Source organism: Aphidius gifuensis, unplaced genomic scaffold (assembly GCF_014905175.1).
Source record: "Aphidius gifuensis isolate YNYX2018 unplaced genomic scaffold, ASM1490517v1 Contig1, whole genome shotgun sequence".
Taxonomy (NCBI): domain Eukaryota; kingdom Metazoa; phylum Arthropoda; class Insecta; order Hymenoptera; family Braconidae; genus Aphidius; species Aphidius gifuensis.
Genome location: NW_025220573.1, coordinates 29,259 through 50,699, shown reverse-complemented (window position 1 = coordinate 50,699; position 21,441 = coordinate 29,259). Strand labels below are relative to the sequence as shown.

General features: G+C 23.0%; 2 protein-coding genes across 2 annotated transcripts; both read right to left on the bottom strand.

Moving 5' to 3' along the window:
• Nucleotides 1–5,418: 5,418 nt before the first annotated feature.
• Nucleotides 5,419–9,070, bottom strand: LOC122859987 (protein CIP2A homolog). Its single transcript, XM_044163626.1, has 5 exons — nt 8,860–9,070; nt 8,551–8,745; nt 7,141–8,259; nt 6,328–6,461; nt 5,419–5,424 (listed from the first exon to the last, which is right to left on the bottom strand). Exons 1-5 carry the CDS (start codon nt 9,068–9,070, stop codon nt 5,419–5,421), a joined length of 1,665 nt encoding a protein of 554 aa, XP_044019561.1.
• Nucleotides 9,071–12,542: 3,472 nt separating this feature from the next.
• On the bottom strand, nt 12,543–17,970 carry LOC122859986 (ribonucleoside-diphosphate reductase small chain-like). Its single transcript, XM_044163625.1, has 4 exons — nt 17,583–17,970; nt 17,418–17,483; nt 13,172–13,986; nt 12,543–12,914 (listed from the first exon to the last, which is right to left on the bottom strand). Exons 1-4 carry the CDS (start codon nt 17,968–17,970, stop codon nt 12,543–12,545), a joined length of 1,641 nt encoding a protein of 546 aa, XP_044019560.1.
• Nucleotides 17,971–21,441: the final 3,471 nt, after the last annotated feature.

Below are 21,441 nucleotides of genomic sequence, written 5' to 3'. Positions count from 1 at the left end.
TTTGCGCTATATGTATCAGACTGTTGAAGCACAAAAAACTCTGCGGACAAATAATGAACAAATTCCAATTGATAATCTTGTTTTAAAAAATTTTGATAACATATGTAGTTATAGTTTTGCTAGTTGGTTTTTATTACGAAAAGAGAATGTTAAATCAATTTTTTGGAAAAAAGATAATCTATTGAAACGGGATAATTTAAAAAACTTAGAAGATAATGATTTTTATATGATTAAAAATGCAAATCCATTTTATTCATTGTTTTCAGAAGGTGAAGTTTTTTCATTTTCAGATTGGAAAAGTAAAAAAAAATTAATTTCACCTACTAAAAATAATAAAACATTTATTCAAATTATCTACAATGATTAAAAATTTAAAAGTTATTGGTAATGGTTATAAATAATATATATACTTTTTTTTTTATTTTTTTTTCAATTTATTTCAGTAGTTTTATTTGAGTAGTTTTATTTGAGTAGTTTTATTTGAGTAGTTTTATTTGAGTAGTTTTATTTGAGTAGTTTTATTTCTGATTTTTTATATATTCATAAAATTTCTTTCTTATATTTCTTTTCGGGTAATTATGAAAATATTATAATATAATTTATTTATCTATTTTTTAGATTCTTTTTCATGGTCACGTTGACTAGAATCTTTGACATGATAAATTAAATTATAATTTTTTCATAATTAAATTAATTGTTTGCTAATTTGTTATTTCAATATAGGTGTGGACTACCAGAATTAAATTAACAAAATATCAACCCATTAATATGATAAATTAATTATTAGTTTTTTTAGTGTTTATATTTTGCAAAATATTACACAAAATCAAATATCGTATTTAATTTTTTAATTAAAAGAAAAACATCTACAAATCAATACAAAATATTTACAGAAAGAATATTATAATAATAAAAAAATATTATACCATATGTTATAAAGTTAAAATGTATCTTAATAAAATGATGAAAAATATTAAATTTTATGTTTTTATTATTTCCATTATATTCCAAAATATTATATTAATTTTTTATTTGTTTTTGTGAAAAGTAATCAGCTACAATTAAATTTTCTTTTGTTGGTTTTTGTAAAAAATTAAAAATTTCTTCTCTAGTTAATCCTTCAACAATCAATATCCATTATTTATAATTATTTATGATAAATATTATCCAATATTTCAATTAAAAATTTACAATTATTATTTATTATATGTTAATATTTTTCACGTTAAAAAATAACTACATTTCACAGTAAATGTGGTCACCTTGTCGAAACTCAATTGGCACATCTGCCATAGTTATTTCATTTTTAAATTCATAGATTGAATCTTCCAAGATTTGAATAAATTTTTCATTCTCCGTACCAAATGAAAATAGACATTTTTCAACTGCATCATTTTCATCATTAAAATTTAATTTTTCAAAAATTTTATTTTTTTGTAAAATTTTTTTTGGTGTCTCAAAATCATCACATTCATTTTTTATTTCTTTATATTTATTAAACACTAATAAATCTAGTTGATATTTTTCTCGAATTTCTTCTTCATTTAAAAATTCAATTTCAGTATTAGAGTTATTGACAAATTTCAAACCATACAATTTACATGGATATGAAAATTTAATTTTATTCCATAATAAAGTTGGATTGGCGCATTTTATTTGAAAAAATTTATTTGCAAATCGTAACCAATTAAATGTGCATTTTTCACCAAATTTTATCTTTCTTTTTTTTGTATATAAATTTTGTCGATAACGATCAATCATTTTATCACGCAATTCAATTTCTTTATTTTGACAACGTGTTATTCGAATTCTTTTTTTATTATTATAAATATATTCATAGCAAGTAATGTAGTGTTCTTTATCGGGTTGATTTTCCATACTAGGTGTGACACGATCCGAAACATTTTCCAGAGTTTTACGAAATTGTAAATTTTGTTCTATAGTTTTTTTGGCCAACAATCCCGTTATTGTATTTTCAATAAATGACTTTTCAGCCGCATATGTTAAATCCTTAATTTTTGACTTGTACATATTATCACTTTCCATTTTAATAATTTTTTCATTCGACAATTGTAATTGATATTTTTTTTCAATTTCCGATATTTGTAATTGTGTTTGTAAATTTTTCATTTTTTCTTCTTGAAATGCGATTATTGTGTCTTTATACGTCATCTCATTAACTTCCGATGATGATGATGATGTTGATGATTCACCGATAGAGTATTTACCAGTTTTTCGTAAAGATGGTAAAACTTCTTCATACACCCATTTGGAGAATTTTTTAGCTTCTGGTTTTTTACTTTTCATTACTAAAGAATATAAACCAGGTTCAGAAATAAAAATTGCATGTGGTTGCCAATTTTTTGGTGTTTCAAAAATTTTTTGTTCACTTTGTTGAGTTGATGATTCTTCACAATTGTTAGAAACAGACATTTCTTGTGATTTCATTTTTTCTTGTATTTCCATAGGTATAATTTTTTTAGGGTACCCCTCATTCAACAAATTTTCCCATTTTTTTTTAAATTCATCGTCGACATGATCAACAATTGCATTACTTGGTTTTTTGTATTGTAAAAATTTAGCAATATCGTTACCTTTAAACCAAAATTCTTCAGAACCATCAGCTCTTTGTGAAATAAAAATATAACATTGAAAAGAAATATTCTCACTAACAATAAAATCTTTTTGTATTAAAGACATTTTTTTTTTTCAAAAATACTAAATATTTATTAAAAAAATAAAAAAAATCGTTAATTTAAAAAAAAATTATTTTGACTTTAATAATTTTAAAAAAAAATATTTTAAACTTTTTTTTTATTTTTTTTTTATTTTCATGTATATGACATCAATAAATCAACTAAGGCGATAGCCATAGCTTCATTGTCAAAAAGGAAAAAATCCTTTTGGTCGTGATATTTAAAAAATTTTTTTCGTATAATATTTTCAACTAAACCACAATCTTCAGTTGGCCATAAACGCAAATAAGAAAAACCATCTGTGTATAATCGTCCATTATTTAAATTTATCAATCGTTCATCGGGATTTGATGTAACACCAATAGCATAGAGATTTTGTTTTTTATAATTTTTCGTTGTTGCTAAATAAACATAACCACATAAATTTGTCAAAGCAATACTATTCAATTCACAAATATCTCTCATTTTTCCAGATATATAATACGATGTATGATCGTACATTTTTTGTAAAGATGGTAAAACTTTACCATATATCCACAATAAAAATTGATCGGCATTTTGTTTTTTACTTTTTGAAATTAATTCATGTAGACCAAGTATTGATATAAAAATTTGATCAGATTCCCAACTATATGGTTCAATATCAAGTCTCAATTCCCGCCATTCTTTTTTCCAGGCTTTATCAAGAAATTCATGCAGTGCCCATGAGGGTGATTTATACTTTAAATATTTCGCAATTTCAAATCCTTTAAACCAAAATTCTTGTTGATTGTGGGAATTTAATGCAATGTATATCCAACATTTTAAAGAATCCTTTTTATTTGGATTAAAAATTTTACAAATTAAAGGCATCTTATGTTACATATAATTTATTTTTTTTTATATTCAGTAAACAGCTTGTTTATAAATAGTTATCAAATAATATCTTAGCGATAGATTAAAATTTTTATCTCGCTTCATACATGAAGCGATTGATAACAGATTATTTGATAATAATATTTGCATTGATAACATTTTTTTATTATCTAAATTATTTATAAAAATTTTTATCTTTTTAGCGATAAGTAATTACTGATGATCATATTTTTATTGTTAAAAATTTTTATCTTTTTATCTCGCTTCATACATGAAGCGACTGATAACAGATTATTTGCGTTAATATCATCAAATAATCATTAATTCATTATTAAATAATCAAATTTTATTTGTTTGGTGGTACACATTTTTGTAGTTGGTTGTCAAAAATATTATCATCAAAACAATTGGCAAGTGAAAATTCATCAAATTTACATACCCAGTACATTTCTTGTACTATGGAATCTACATCGTTTATTGATAATTTTTGACGATCATTTAGATAGTATTTGTAATAGTCGGTTTTCCAAACTGGAAATAAACCAGTCTCTTCACTACATGGTGTTGTGTATTTTTCTGGATTATCACCAATCATTTTTCGCCTTGTTATTATTGTATTTTTTTTTATTTTTGTAAAATCTAAATCATAAAAATCTAAATCTTCGTTATCTACATCAATGTAACGGAAATTATCAAAAATGTATTCTTTAGAGTATGTTTTTTTTAGATTGAAGAATGTGATTTTTAAAATACAATCTTTGATTGATATTTTGAAATTTAAATCAGTTAAAATGTAATTTATTTTTTTATCCCTGAAAAAATTAGTATTTACATATTCCTGCAACGTTTCTTTATTTCTATCTTCTTCATTTATACAAACACTTATCTTTTCATTTAAAACTAAATCTTTATATTTGTAAATATTTGTCAATGGTTCTTCATTTATGATTTTTCCATCTTTCGAAAATTCTAATATACTTGGGTATTTATGTAATAACACATGTACATATGAATCACATTCCAAAGAATATTTTTCCTTTGCAAATGCAAATTTTTTATCAATGTTGCTTTGTACATGTTTTTGTCTTAATTTTTTATCCAATAATGACATAGTTATTATAATGATGGAGAAAAAAAATATAAATAATAATAACATCTTACTGAGTAAATAATGGCGAGTCATAAAAGGTGATTCATAAAAATGATTAATAATGTCTACGCAAGCAAATATGTAAAAATGATAAATTAATTTTTTTATCTAAATAATATGTAAATAGAGTAATAATAATTTTTTATGATTTTTTTATGAGTATACACAAATAAACATTATATAATACAATTATGTCATGTAATTAATATTTATCATTCATCTATTTCTGAGAACGCCGTATTTTTATTTATGCGGGTTTGGCCTTTGACTCAATTAGCACCCATTGTTTTTCCATTGAGGAAGTTCACGTCGTTAATTATTTTATCAAGTGTAGTCAATTTACATGTTTGCGCAATAAAAATACCACAATCATTAATGATTCGATGTTTACGTATTAAATAGATTATTTTTGAAAAATAAATTGAATATGAATTTTTTAATAAATTATTCCTTTGTAGTCTTTGTTTATCTACAATTTTAAAATAATTTTTTGAAACATCATAAATATTTTTTTTTATATCACTGTCATGATAATCAATAAAACCACCATTATTTTTGTTAATTTTATCAAAATATCCATCATTACCACCACAATCTGCATCATCATTACCACCACAATCTGCATCGTCATCATCATCACCATCATCATCATCATCATCATCATCATCATCATCATCAAAATTGTCATCATAATTGTCATTGTTATTATCATTGTCGTCATCTCTATTACAAAAATCATTGTAACAATCATTATCATCCGTATGATTTTTAAAAGTAATACCCAGTATTAATTCTTCATTCTTGTCATCATTAGTAATATTATTACTATTATTATTATTTTGACTAATATCATTCATATGCAAATTTTTAATCATTAATGTTTTAATAGTCAATAAATCTTCATGATTTTTATTGGACTTGTCATCATTAGTATTATTAACAACCGATAAATTATTATTATTAAATGAGGTCGATTGAAGGTCAGATAATGCAACATTGTAAAAAAAGGCATTTTCTTCAATCCCACTGCTATTAAATACATTTATTATATTTTTTTTTGATTTTTTTAAAGATAAAATCATACAAAAAATTCCATTTACATTTGCATATTCCTGAATTATATCGTAATTTAAAGTTTTTGTAGTTATTAAAATTGCCGAAATATCATCAAATTTTTTATTTTTATCAAGATTAAAATATAAAGAAAAAATTTTTTGAACGTTATTGCTGTATGCATAATTAATATCTCTTTCTGTTAAATTGTATGTTTTAATTACTTGTAAAAATAACTCACTAAATTTCATAATTAATATATTTTTTAAAAAAAGATTTATTTTAAATTGGAATAATCTTTGATTCCAAGTAATAAATTTTAGAATAATTTATTAACAATTTATTTATAAACAAAGATAAATTATTAATATTATAATTATCACTCAAATCGTTATCGTCATTTGACAGCTCTGGTTGACAACTACCGACATTTAACTGTATGACTTCATTATTTATAGAGATAGAATTCTTATCAAACTCGGATGTGTGTTTATTTTGATTAAAAATGAACTTTGAGTCAAGCGTATTTATTTTTTTATTTGTAAAAGATAAGGCATTAAAAATGCGATTTACCGTTTCACAATTTATTTTATCTTGAAATTTTTCCTGTAATAAAACAGAACGTTCAGGCAAAAAAATATCATTATGTTGTGAATTATTCAACGCATCATCATCATCATCGAAAATAGTGCTCGTATCGTCGCTATCTTGAAGACATTCAAAAGAATTATTTAAATTATCACTTACGTAATTACCGTCTCTTGCACGTTTCAATTTTTTTTTATAACTTCTATTTGGTATTTTTTGGTAAGTTTTTTTTTCATTTTCATATTTTTGATAATTAAATGTTGAATTTTTTTTTATTCTTACGTCAGCAACTAAGACTTTAAATTCTTTTTCATGTGGTTGGTAAAATTCAAAAGTAGTACACATTAATATTTTTGATCTCAATAAAGAAGATAATTCTTGTCGATTTAATTGATATAAAAAGCGTAAATATGCACTAATAAATATATTCAAATCAACATTAAAAAAATCACAAACAATATCACTAGTTAAATCTTCTAATAAATTGTTATTATTAATATCAGTAACGGCTTTGTATAAATAATAACCTAAACTCTTCTTGGTGATTGGGAAATCCTTCATACTATGATATAAATTTCTCAAAATTATAATGTTTTTTTTTGACATTTTTATTTCTTATAGATTTATTAATCTTAAAAAAAAAATTTTTATTCTGTTTTTTATTCTGTTTTTTATTCTGTTTTTTATTCTGTTTTTTATTCTGTTTTTTATTCTGTTTTTTATTCTGTTTTTACCCTTTTTATTTTTTTTTTGAATATTTGTTTATTTATGCTTTAACATAAATCAAAATATCAGTACTTGATTTTGATATTGTAGCAATGTTTGTTGAATCTTGATATATTGTAACATCATCAAATACTTTCAATACCTTAGTTTGATCATTATTTTCATATTTGAGATCATTTATAAAACCAAGTGAATTTTCCATAGCATATTCATTTATTGAATTATCGTAAACCAATGTTTCTGGTCCAATTGTAACGACAATTTTTTGACCGACTGTGTTTTGTGTTGGTGTTACTGTGTTCGATGTTAATAATATTATACTTCGATCTTTATATGACAATGGGTATATATTAGTTCTCTTGGCAATATTTGGATTATTTGTTTTGAATTTGTTTATTGATGTCGTCAAACTAGTATCACTGTGTTTTGGTAATATCCATGTAAATGCAACCGTATTTGGGAAGTAATAATTTTTAGCGTCATTATAATTTGATTTTAATGCATTTGTTAATTCTTCAAAACTAATTTCTTCACCATCTTTTATGTTCATTGCATTTATTACTTCCAGGCAAGCTGGTGCATCGTATTTTTTATTATTGTCTCTGTCCATTTTTATTAGTTGCTCTTTGGAAGATAGTGTTGTATTTAATGTATCTTTATCACTTTGCAATTGAGATGATTTTGCTTTTTCAGTAGTTAAATCTGTATTTGCCATATCTATTTTTTGTTGAAGATCAGTTGATTTTGCCTTTTCAGTCGTTAAATCTGTATTTGCTGTATCTAATTTTTGTTGAAGATCAGTTGATTTTGCCTTTTCAGTCGTTAAATCTGTATTTGCTGTATCTAATTTTTGTTGAAGATCAGTTGATTTTGCCTTTTCCGTAGTTAAATCTGTATTTGCCGTATCTAATTTTTGTTGAAGGTCTGCTGATTTTGCTTTTTCAGTAGTTAAATCTGTATTTGCAGTACCCGCAGTACCCAATGCCGTGTCTAATTTTTGTTGAAGATCTGCTGATTTTGCTTTTTCAGTAGTTAAATCTGTATTTGCAGTATTTAATTTTTGTTGAAGATCTGCTGATTTTGCTTTTTCAGTAGTTAAATCTGTATTTGCAGTACTCAATGCCGTGTCTAATTTTTGTTGAAGATCTGCTGATTTTGCTTTTTCAGTAGTTAAATCTGTATTTGCCGTATCTAATTTTCGTTGAAAATCGTTTGATTTTGATTTTTCCGTTTCAAGATCTGTTTTTATTGTTGTGAGTTGTTGTTGTAAATCTGCAGATTTTATTTTTTCGTTTTCGAAATTTGCAGAAATTGTTGTTATTTGTTGTTGTAAATTTGCAGATTTTGTTTTTTCAGCCGATAAATCATCATTTTTTACCGTTGATTTTTCCCTTTCATCAGCGATTGTTTTATTAGCTAATGCTAATTGTTCTTCCAAAGTTTTATTAGCACTTTTTAATATATCTTTGCTTGTAATTAAACCATTGTTTTCATTTCGTAAATTTTCCATTTCTTGTGTTAAGGTTAAATCTTGATTGGCTAATATATCACGAATATTTGCCTTTCTTGTGTCTTCGGTAATATCTGTATTGTTCATCTGATTTAAAACTTCTGCTAATTTTGTTTTATATAATATTTGTACGTCTGTATCTTTTTTTCGAAGTGAATTTGCTGTTTCTAAAGTTTTTGATAATTCATTTTTTTCTTTTTCTAAATCTGAATTTACTTTTTTGTAATTTTCATTTATATTTTTTAATTCAGAATTTTCATTTAATAATTTTACAAATTCACTTTGTGTTAAAATGGTTGTTTCACCCGAAGGTAGAGAACGTGTAAATGTTGTGTTTGATGTTGTGCGCTTATTTTTTAGAACTGAAATTTCCTCTTCAAGATCAGTAATTTTTCGTGTTTGTGCTACAGATTTATCATGTACAATTTTTGTCGTAGCAGCAAAAACAATACCTACACCTAAAATTGCAACTATCATCAATAGACTAACCATCTTCTTATATAAATGACGAATGATTTAACATTATTGGATAGATTGTATTTTTTATATAATTAGTATGTATATTTAATTCTTTTTTATTTTTTTCTTAGAAATGGAAACAACAGACATACTGGATGATCTTTTAAAAATGACGGAAGAAGTTGATCGTCGTAAAATTCAAAAGATAATTATTTACCTTGAAGATGGTGTGGAAAATTTGTATTTTTTATTTTTAAAAAATCAAACTTTTTATTATGAACTTCAAACAATTTATCGTGAAGCCATCACGGTTAAATGTGAGAATAAAGGACTTTTGAATATTTGGGTTTTAGTTATGTTAACTCTAAAAAAAACTATAAGAAAATTAATGCAAGAAACGTTGATATATCAACAAAAATTTTTGGAAATTTTTTCTCTTATTCGAAAGGCTTATTGCATATTTTATCATAAAAATTACGAAGAATTATTTAAATTACAAAATGTTAATTATCAAATTAGTTTCATCAACAATAACAACAATAATCAGAATAATCATGATGATAATAAAACTAATGAAGAAAAAAAAAATATGAATAATGATGAAATAAAAGTTGAAGATTTTTTTAATTCGAATTCTTTGATGCTAAAGACACAAGATGAAGAATTGTTGAGATTATCACAACAGGCTTATGGTGGAAAAATGTTTACTGAAGAAACGATTTATCTAAAATTAAATTTATTATCATCTATAAATTTAACACAATTTAATAATTTATATGAAAATATGAGAGTTTGTATAAATAGTATCAGTGTTTATTTGACAAGTACAAGCTTGGAATTTCCTGCTATTTCAAAAAAAAAATATTCATCTACATTACGCAAATGTTTGAGATTAAAAAAAAATCTCAACTCAATGAAAAAACTAAATATTGAGAGGTCAAAATTTTCGATTAATAATTTTAAAATTTGCGATCAAGATTTTAAAAAAATTATATTATACAATTGGTGTGAAGATTACGATTTTACATACGACAATTTACATTTAAAATATCATCGTTTTTTAAATTCCTATAAATTAAAATTGATGGATTCATTTACAACCAATTTGTTGTTGTTGGAAAATGGATTTGAAAAAAAATAATTATTATCATTTTTTCAACTAATTACATTGTATTTTTTAACTGTATTCTTTATTTTTATTCTTTATTTTTATTCTTTAATTTTATTCTTTAATTGTATTCTTTAATTGTACCTGTAATTGTATCTTCAATTATATTTTTCAATTATATTTTTCAATTGTATTTTTCAATTGTATTTTTCAATTGTATTTTTCAATTGTATCTTTAATTTTAATTTTAAATTATCTATTTGACTGTTGATTTATCAATGTATAAAATATCATTAATTATTTTCATTTTTTTTGGTGTGTTGCTAAAATTTATTTTTGCAAATAATATTTGGTAAAAATAATCTGGATATATTTGTATTAAAAATGTATAATTTTTGTTATTTATATTTACTTTGAAAATTCCCTCTTTTAGTTGATTTATAATAAAAATACCAATGTTTGAATTTACATCATAATCTTTTTTTAAAATATTTGACAATTCAAAAAAATTCAACTCATTGTTTTCTATATTTTCAAGGTTGTCGTTTAAGTAATTGTATAAAACATCATCCCATAATATATATGGTTTTACATTTTTCGTATTTTTTATTATTGCGGCTAGATTACTGTTTATATTAAAATTTTGATAAGATTTAAATATATATATAATGAAAAAAAAAGATAATGTCAATAAAAATATTTGTGTTGTAAAATTCATATTCTTATTTAACAAATAATTATAAATACATAAAAATAAATACATGTACTAAATGTGAATTTTTTTTCACCAATAGATTTTGGTCTTGCAGTACGATAAATTATTTAAATTATTTGATAACATATACAAATACTTATTGTATGACGCGCGCTTCATATAGGAAGCGACAATAAAGTTATTTACATGGCTATTATCATTTATTATCTTTCTTTTGTATTCTTGAATAGATAAACAGTTTTAATCTTTTTTTTTTAGAATTGAATGGAATTAAATTTTTGTTTTTGAATTACTACCGCGATTTTTTGTTTTTTTATATTCAAGTTGTTGTACTGGTGAGAGTTTTTCAAAATCTTTTCTCGTTTTATTTAATAATATCATTGCCTTTATAATTTCTTTATTTAAATCTGTTTTTCTTTTATTTGCCGTTACAATTTTCTTTAATTTATCTTCATAATCCTTTGCACGATCTAAAAAAACAGATATTTTTCTCAATGATTGCTGTGATAAATAATCTAAACTTAGTTGAATTTTATTCATAGGATCATTTCTAGAATATTCCAAGTAATTTTCAAGTGGTAATTCAATGTCAAAGTCATATTTTCCTTTTATATTGTTATTATGTAAATCCCACCAGTATGAATATTTTGATTCCTCTGATTCAATGTTATTATATACACTAGAAAATATGAATTCCTTGTTTTTTAATTTTTCAAAAGTTGTATTACTTAATAATCTGTTCTGTAGCGAATAGTGCAAATAAAGACAAAATCCAAAAAAAGCATCCGAGCTACCAAGTGATAATTTTGTAAAATCTAAATTTAATCTATTTTCATAAATTCCAATTATTAAATCTTTAAATTTTTGTTCAGTATCAATATGCGATTCTAATGTTATTGCTGGTGACTTTTCTGTTACGCTACTTTTAGACATCTTATTTATGAAAATAACTATTTATAGATAATTTATAAATATCAATTTTTTTAATACACTTTGGTTGTTTCCCTAATATTTTAAAAAAATATTTATGTATAGTAATTTTTTTTTGTATACATTCATTTAAATAAAATAAAAATAATAGAAATTCATCGTTTGATCTTGGTACCTGTAATCTTTCACACCGTTTATCATACAAATAATAAATAAATTTTTTCAAATATAAAATAATTTTTCCTTCGTGTAATGTAATTTCACAATTATTAAAAGTGACATCATAATTTTTTAATATACAACTACTGCCTTGACATAAAACGTTTACGTATAAAAACAAATTATCATTTTTCAAATGATTTATTAAATATTCAAATTCTTCGCCAAATAAATCTCTAGAAAAATCAAAAAAATGATGCAAATAAATAGATCGATTTCGATTATGCAACATACAAACATATGTATAGGCAAGGTTATAAAAAGTGGACATAGATAACATCATTTGGAGTTTATTTTTAAAATGATTATTTATTATACTATTACAAAATATTTTTTTTTTACCTACAATTTTTCTTTCCATTTAAATCTTAAATTAATAAGTATATGATATGTATAATAACCAAAACCATATTTAAAAGAAAAAATACATGTGTATTTAAAATATGTAATAAATGTATTTAAAATAAAATAAAAGAAAATTAAAAAAAATAGTAACATTAAAATTAGCAAAAAAATAAAAAAATTAAAATTTATTAAAAATCTTCATCCAGTGAAAAAGTATCAGAACTATTGGCAATTACATTCCATTTTTGATATTCACCAACACGTTTTTCAAAAAAATTTGTCTTTCCTTCAAGTGATATAAATTCCATAAAATCAAATGGATTTATAGTATTGTATTTTTTATAACCAATTAAAGTATATAATAAACGATCAGCAACATAATGAATATAATCTGACATAGTTTCAGCATTGATACCAATTAATTTTGTTGGTAGAGCATCAGTCAAAAATTCAATTTCAATTTCGACAGCTTCGGAAATAATTTCTTCAACTCTTGAATTTTCCAATTTATGTTGTATATAATTGTTATATAATAAACATGCAAAATCACAATGCATACCCTAAAAAATAGAATAAAAATAAAGGTAAAATAATAAAAAAAAGTAAATTAAAAAAAACACAAAAAAAACAAATAAAAATTAAATAAAGAAAACAAATAAAAAAAAAACAAATAAATAAAAAAATAAATAAAAAAATAAATAAAAAAATAAATAAAAAAATAAATAAAAAAATAAATAAAAAAATAAATAAAAAAATAAATAAAAAAATAAATAAAAAAATAAAAATGAAAATAAAAATAAAAATTAAAATAAATTACCTCGTCTCGAGAAATTAATTCATTGCTAAAAGTTAAACCTGGTAAAATTCCACGTTTCCTTAACCAAAAGATCGAAGCAAAACTACCACTAAAAAATATTCCCTCTACAACGGCAAAAGCAATTAATCTTTCAGCAAAAATACTGTCTTTTGAATTGATCCATTTAATTGCCCAGTCAGCTTTTTTTTTAATACTTGGTATAGTTTCAATAGCATTGAATAAGTTATTTCTTTCTTCATTATTATCAATATAATAGTCAATTAATTTAGAATACATTTCAGAATGAATATTTTCCATCGTTATTTGAAAACCATAAAAACATTTGGCTTCCAATAGTTCAACTTCACTAGAAAATCTATCTACTAAATTTTCATTTACAATACCATCAGAAGCAGCAAAAAAAGCCAAAACATGAGAAATAAAATGTTTTTCAGATGTAGACAATTTTTCCCAGTCTTTTTTATCTTTGGTTAAATCAACTTCTTCTGTTGTCCAAAAACTACTTAAAGCTTTTTTATACATTGTCCAAATATCGAGATATTTAATTGGAAAAAGAACATATCTCTTTTCTTGTGGAGATAATAGTAATTCAGTTTCTTGATTCATTGCAGTAGATGATTCTAATAAAAAGTTTCGTGATGGTGATGACGATGATGATAACGATGATATAGATGACGGCAATGATACTGATGAGGACGATGTTGATGATGACGATGAAGATGATAATCGTCTTGGTACTGTTAATGCTGATGAAGTTTGTCCACGTTTTAAAAAATTATCCATAACTTCAAAAAATGACATGTTCTTTATTTTTTCTTGATACGGTTTTTATATTTAAATTTATGTTATAATAACTCTTCCAAGTTAAAAGAAACACTGAGGTCGACTGAGAAAGAAATGTTTTTATATACGCAGAGAGGTTGATAATAAAAATAAAAAAAAACAAAAGTTAGCAACAACGAAATTGATAACAAAATTGATAAAACGTCATGGAAAAAATAATTTAAAATAATAAAATTGATAAATAAATTAATAAAAAAATTGAAAAGAAAATTGATAAGAAAATTGATAAAAAATTGATAAAAAAATTAATAAGAAAATTGATAAAAAAATTTATAAAAAAAATGATAAGAAAATTAATAAGAAAATTGATAAGAAAATTGATAAGAAAATTGATAAATAAATTAATAGGAAAATGATAAAAAAATTGATAAAAAATGATAATAAATTGATTGGAAAATTGATAAAAAATTAAAAATTATTAACAAAATTAATAAATAAATTGATATTTTACTTGATTACAAAAATGATAAAGAAAATAATAAAATTAGTAAAATTTAGATAAAAAATAAAAATTAGTAACAAATTAAAAAAACTAAAAAAATGACATTAATGTACAAATTTAATAATTATCTCAAAGAAAAAACATTACAAATCTAAACATCTAATTATTACCTCATTGGAAGTTATTACTTTGCTATTTCGGGAAAAATCGGGTTCTTCACTATGATGTTTTACATCAAAGTTACCTACATTATCATAATAATTATTTTCAGCTTTTGATGTTTTAATATTTTTAATATAATTATTTAATTGCCATTTATCACTTAGAAAAACACCCTTTGGTTTTTTTGTTTCAGATTTTATATACATATCAACCACAATTACAAAATTTCTATATGATTCTACATTACTAAATTCTGTACGATACTCAATTCTTTCATATAATTTAGGTGACACTATGACACCATCTGGTGAGGCAATACCATTATCATCGATACATGTGGGTATTTTTGAAAAATCACAAATTAAATAATTTGGCAATAAATGTTTAAAAATCTTTTCATGGCCCTGAACATTAAAATTACCAGAAATAATGTAATCTTGATTTTTATATTTGATTTTTAGGAAGGAAATGGCTGCAAATAAAGCTTTATATGATTTATGATAAAAATAACCACCAAAGGATTGTGTATACATAACTTGTAAAAATTTTTTACCATCAGACAGACGCTCCAATGGTATAACAAATAATTCATCGCCATGTTTAAAAGAATACCAATCAATACCATCAGTAGGTTTAAATTTTATTTTTGATGCTGCAATGTAATTTAAACCATTACCATTACACCACGCTTCTGACATTTTTGCATTCAAATGAGGACGAAAATTTGTTTGGTAATTTTTTTCACTAAATGATTCGTATTGTATGGGTAAATTTTTTGCACCAATAGTTTCAGAAAACCGTTGATGGTATAATAATCTATTACCCGTTATGAAATCCGGATAATACTTATTCATTTCGCGAAGAAAAAAGGGAATTGGTAAAGAATCTGAAGAGTGATGGACAAATACATCACGATTGTTATTTATAAAATCACATTGGTGGTCACAAATTATATTTTTATTATTATTATTATTATTATTATTATTATTATTATTATTATTATTATTATTATTATTATTACTATTATTATTACTATTATTATTACTGTTATTATTATTGTTTTCAAAAATTAAATCTGGTGGTTTATATTCTACATCTGTTAAATTTTGACTTTTTTGTTGAGGTGATTTATTTAAAAAATATATTAAGAAAAAGAGAATCCCACAAAAAATAATCAACGTATAATCTTGTTTGGGTTCTTCGTACATATTCTTATATTTAAATAATTAAAAATTTGAAAGTTGACAAAAAAGTTTATATTTGAAATTTAAAAAAACGGAACATTCGTGTACAAAAAAATAATTAAAACACAGTAAATTTATGTTTAAAAAAAAAATTTTTAATATTTATTTAAATTAATATAATATATAATTATTTATTACATATAATTGTTTAATTTTTGACTAAAAAAACCAAGACCGTCAACAATATCCTTTCTTAGTTGTTCTGAAGATGAGGCAGCTTTGGTATTTTCTTTGTCATATTTTTGACAAGTGGCTTGTAATTTTTCATCAATCGATGTTGTATATTCCTTCAAAACTTTTTCTTCAATATGGTAAATGTATTTTTCAAGATTTTTTTTAATATTGATATTTTGTAAAGTCGTATTGTAACGCATTTCAATATTTCTATTTTTTTTTGTAAAAAAATGAAAATCAAAACTGCGAATAGAAATATCACCATTTTCCAATTTTTTATAATATAATCCGTATTTTAAACAAATTTTAAAAATTTTTTTTCGTGTATAAAATAAACTTGAAGCAATTTTTTTATCAATTATAAATAATTGATGTCCATTATCACTAACTAATTGTGTTAACATACACTCAATTTCCGTTTCAGTTAATGGTTCGATTTCGTCGTCCATATCGAGGTGGTGATGATTAGCCATTGAACACATTGACTAAACTGATGAAAAATTAAAAACAATTCATATATAAACTAAAAATAATCACGTGATATTTTGATTATAATTGATGACGTAAAAAGATTCTCCAATTTTATTTTAAACAATTTTATTTTAAACAATTTTATTTTAAACAATTTTATTTTAAACAATTTTATTTTAAACAATTTTATTTTAAACAATTTTATTTTAAACAATTTTATTTTAAACAATTTTATTTTAAACAATTTTATTTTAAACAATTTTATTTTAAACAATTTTATTTTAAACAATTTTATTTTAAACAATTTTATTTTAAACAATTTTATTTTAAACAATTTTATTTTAAACAATTTTATTTTAAACAATTTTATTTTAAACAATTTTATTTTAAACAATTTTATTTTAAACAATTTTATTTTAAACAATTTTATTTTAAACAATTTTATTTTAAACAATTTTATTTTAAACAATTTTATTTGAAACAATTTTTTTTAAATTAAAATTATCCACCACCAAAAAAAATGGACGAAAAAAATATATAAACAAAAAAAATATTCAAAAAACATTTTTTTCTTGATGTTCAATTTTTTTAAGATTATCCAAAAAAGTAGTTATTTCCCCAATTACAATATCATTTGATTTATAATTTTTGTGATATTTAACAATTTCATTTGAAATAAAATCAATGACATTAGTATCATTAACCGACGGATGAATAGCAATAATTTCAGATTTTTGATTTGTATAAAAAATATTATTTTTTGACAATGAACGAATTAATGTCGAAAAGGCATAATCTAATTGCCAAGTATAAATCAAAGAAAACCCAGCATTTTCCTTTAATTCAATGGCCTTTTGAACCGTAGCTAATTTACGATTAATTAAAATCCAAGTTTTCCCTTGAGCATTACGTCGTGATAAATGTGTTGGTGCTCTCATCAAAGCAATCATATGCAAATCTTTGTTATGTTCACGAACTGTTTCCAAATATTCCAAATTCTTTTGTAATAAATTTTTCATAATATTTATTCTTTCATTTCTATTATCAACTACTTTTTTCAAATAATCAACCTGACCTTCAAATTCATTATTTTTCAATATAGTCGTTTCACAATCCAATTCATGCACGATTTCAAGTGGTGGTTGAATTGAAAAATCAATAGAAGATGAATCTATTGTGTCAATTCGAGTGTCAATTGGCAATGTGTTAATTGGTAATATGTCAATTGGTGTATCAATTGGCACTTCACGAGTCAATTGTGGTGGTAAATCACTGTCGTAAACATCCTCATTATTGTTGATATTATTTTTGTCATTCTTGTTCTTTGAAGCAGCCTCAAAAGTCGCTTCAAGCGTAGCCTCAATTGTTGCCTCAAGATTATTTTTTTGCATTTTTAAACCACAAATTTCCTCCAAAAGTGCATCAATACGTACCTTATATTCACCGATATTAGCACTAGACATTTGTTTATTTAATTGTAATTCTTTTTGTTGATCAATTATTTTTTGTTCTTTAACTTTTTGAAGTGCAGTCAATTCATAAATCATTTTTTCCTGATCATTGACCTTGACCTTCAAGCTATCATTATCCATATGCAAATTTAAAATATATTTTTGATGTTCTAAAAAATTATTTTGACAATCAGTTTGAAATTTGAGAAAATTAGTTCTTTCATCAGTAGTTTTTTTAACTAAATTCTGATATTCATCTAAAGATTTCAACAATTGTGTATTTAAAACACTATTATCAACTGTTTTATTATTTTTTAATCTCGAAATTTCATTCATCAGTTGTTGGTTTTTTGTTTCTTCAGTCACATATTTTTTAAATTCAAATAAATTCTCATAATCGCGATATAATTGGAAAATAGACTTTAAGAGAAAAATAAAAATACGTATTTCTCTCGCATTATTGGTTCTCATTTGTATAACCAACATTTCAAAATCAAGCATATCAAGAACAAAATATTTTTTTTGTTGATTTTGAGTATCTGTAATTTCAGTATATTTAACGAATGAGTTTTTTTGCAACAATTTATTAAATGATGATTTTTGTTGATGATATTTCGCAGCACTGGTGCCAGTATATCCCAACCATTCGTATACCTTATCGATAATAACAATTTTCTCCGACAATTGAGATTGCCAAAAAAAACGATCACGTTCAGATCTCAAAACATCAAATTTAAAAAAACCACAAAGTTCATTTAATGATAATTTTTTTTCAGTAGTAATTTGAATATTTGCAAGATTTTTATGAATTTCACGAACTCTTTTTATCAAATTATAAATTAAATGATATTTTTGAGAGGAATAAAAGTCTTCATTTGTGTTTCCAGTAACACTCAAGTTCAATGTGGCAGCCTCTGATGATGTTGACGGTAGATAAACCATAGGTGAAAAATTTCCATTAGAAAACACAGTAGTTTCCATGTCATTTACAATTTTTTTCGGATAATTTGGATTATTAACAATGACCTTTGAGTGGTGGGTTTGTGTATTTATAAAATTAACAGTTCCACCAGACAATGTATTTTTTAAAATATTATTCTCAAAATTGTTACCCAAATTCTTCTGATGACTATTATTGCTCATTTTTTCCATTTCATAGTGACGTTGTTGTTGATGATATTGAGGATCGTCCTGTTTAAACAGGTTTCCAGCTGCTGACGAATGGTGGTCTTCCTTCCCAACAGAAATATACTGTTGATGCATTTGATGATGTTGATGTTCTTTATTGAGCCTATTTAAAATCTCAATAGCACGTCTTGGTGATTGATTGTTTGGGTTGTTTGAAGTATACATTTTGGTTAATGTAAAAGTGAATCAATTAGCTTGATAATGACTTTCGAACTGATTAAGCCGCTACAGCCTTCGTTTATATATACATCTAGATCTGAAAAAATTACATCTAGGAGAATGAGAGTGGTAGAAAATTATCGCTGATAACAACAACTCTTGACCTAATCTCTTTGTTAGCTGCATTTTTATGTTTTATTAACCTCGAAAGATAAGAAGTTTGCAGTTGTCGATACGACCTCACCTTTGTCTCTTATCTACAGACTTTAGCTTGTGTTGCAATTGATCTAATATTGACATTGCAATATTGAAGTATTTACAAAACACTTGAAAGTTATCTTAGGACGATTCTTTTGTTAGTATGTATACATTGCAATATTAATATTTACACAGTACCCGTAAAAAAATTAAATTAATAATCTACTTGCACATTTCGATCTTTACATACAACTTGAATGTTATCATGTTGCAATATCAATTCAAGTGGTGAGAACCACTTGAATTGATAGTCATCACGTGTAATTTTAGATTATAATAAAAAAAATATTAATAAAAATAATAAAAAAAATAAAAATAATAAAACTTTGAACAAAAGCATTTTCCTGTTTATGTTTACATATTTGTGGTTGCGTACTGATGATTTCCGAGAAAAGCGATAAAAATATTATTGATTTTGGGTTAAAGGTTAAATTATAAATAATTTTCTCAGAATGATAATTATTTTTTTATTTGAATTTTTATATAGAAAAATTTTATAAAAATTTTTTATATTATCATCATAATTATTTATTTTAAATTATGATTATACTTGTTTTTTAAGATAAAAAGCTTATTAATATTTGACCTTTGACCTCATTTAAATTATTATTTTCTTTCATAAGTCTAATTTCATCTATAAATTAGACAAAATATATTCCCTTTAGACTTATTATTTTAAAAATTTTACTAAAAAATTGAATCTACTTCTAAGCAAGATATTGATATTTTCAATTTGAAATTCTTCTGGAATTGATTCATGGAAAAGTATTTTTTTCAAATGAAAATATTTTCTTTTTAGACTTATTATTTTAAAAATTTTACTAAAAAATTGAATCTACTTCTAAGCAAGATATTGATATTCTTAAATTTTCACTTTGGAATTCTTCAGGGATTGATTCATAGAAAAGTATTTTTTCAGATGATGGTATTGCGTTTATTTTTTTAGAATAAACATTATTTGTAATAACGTAATTATTTGGATATGAAATGTTTATATATAAATTTATCATTTTTTCATTATTTTGTTCATCGAAATGATCATTTACCAAAGTTTGACGATCGAGAGAAATAAAGAATTCATTCAAATTAGAGTTTGAATTCAAATTATACATTATTATTTGAATTTAAATTTGAATTTATTTGAATTACTATTAAAAAAATTATTATCAAAATCATAATTTTCTATATTATTTATGGGTGTTATTTTCTCATTTAAAATGACAGATTTTTTAGAGTTATTTATATCGTGATCTTGTGTGGTAATTTTTTTGATCGTAAATTTACCAGATATTTTTCCATAGGAAATATTATATGACATGTCTACATTAGTTAAAATTATTTTAATATCTTTATTTTGAAATAGAATATGACCCATATCTTTTATTTTTAATTTATCAATTAAAAAAAACTGATTTTTAATAATTAATATAACAATAAAAATAAAAATAATTATTAAAATATTCATGAAAAATAATTTTTTTTGAAAAATATACATAATCTTAAAGAGAAATAGTAATATAAATGCGCAATTAATTTGGTAATTTTCCATCATTACTTTTTTATATGAAATGTTGATAACGCAGTGCAAGAAAAAATTAAGATAAAATTATGAGCAGGAAAAGATAGTATTTGCTGATAAGCCTCAAGTAGTGCTCCGTAATGATGTGAAATTGATGATAACAGTTTTATATAAATACAAGCATGTTTTAGAAGAGAAATCATTCACAACTAATTACGTCCATTAAAATCATTATATTTAATAATATATTTAATAAAATATTTTTTTTTACAAAATGGCTTGTAAGTACTATTATTATTATTATTATTATTATTATTATTATTATTATTATTATTATTATTATTATTATTATTATTATT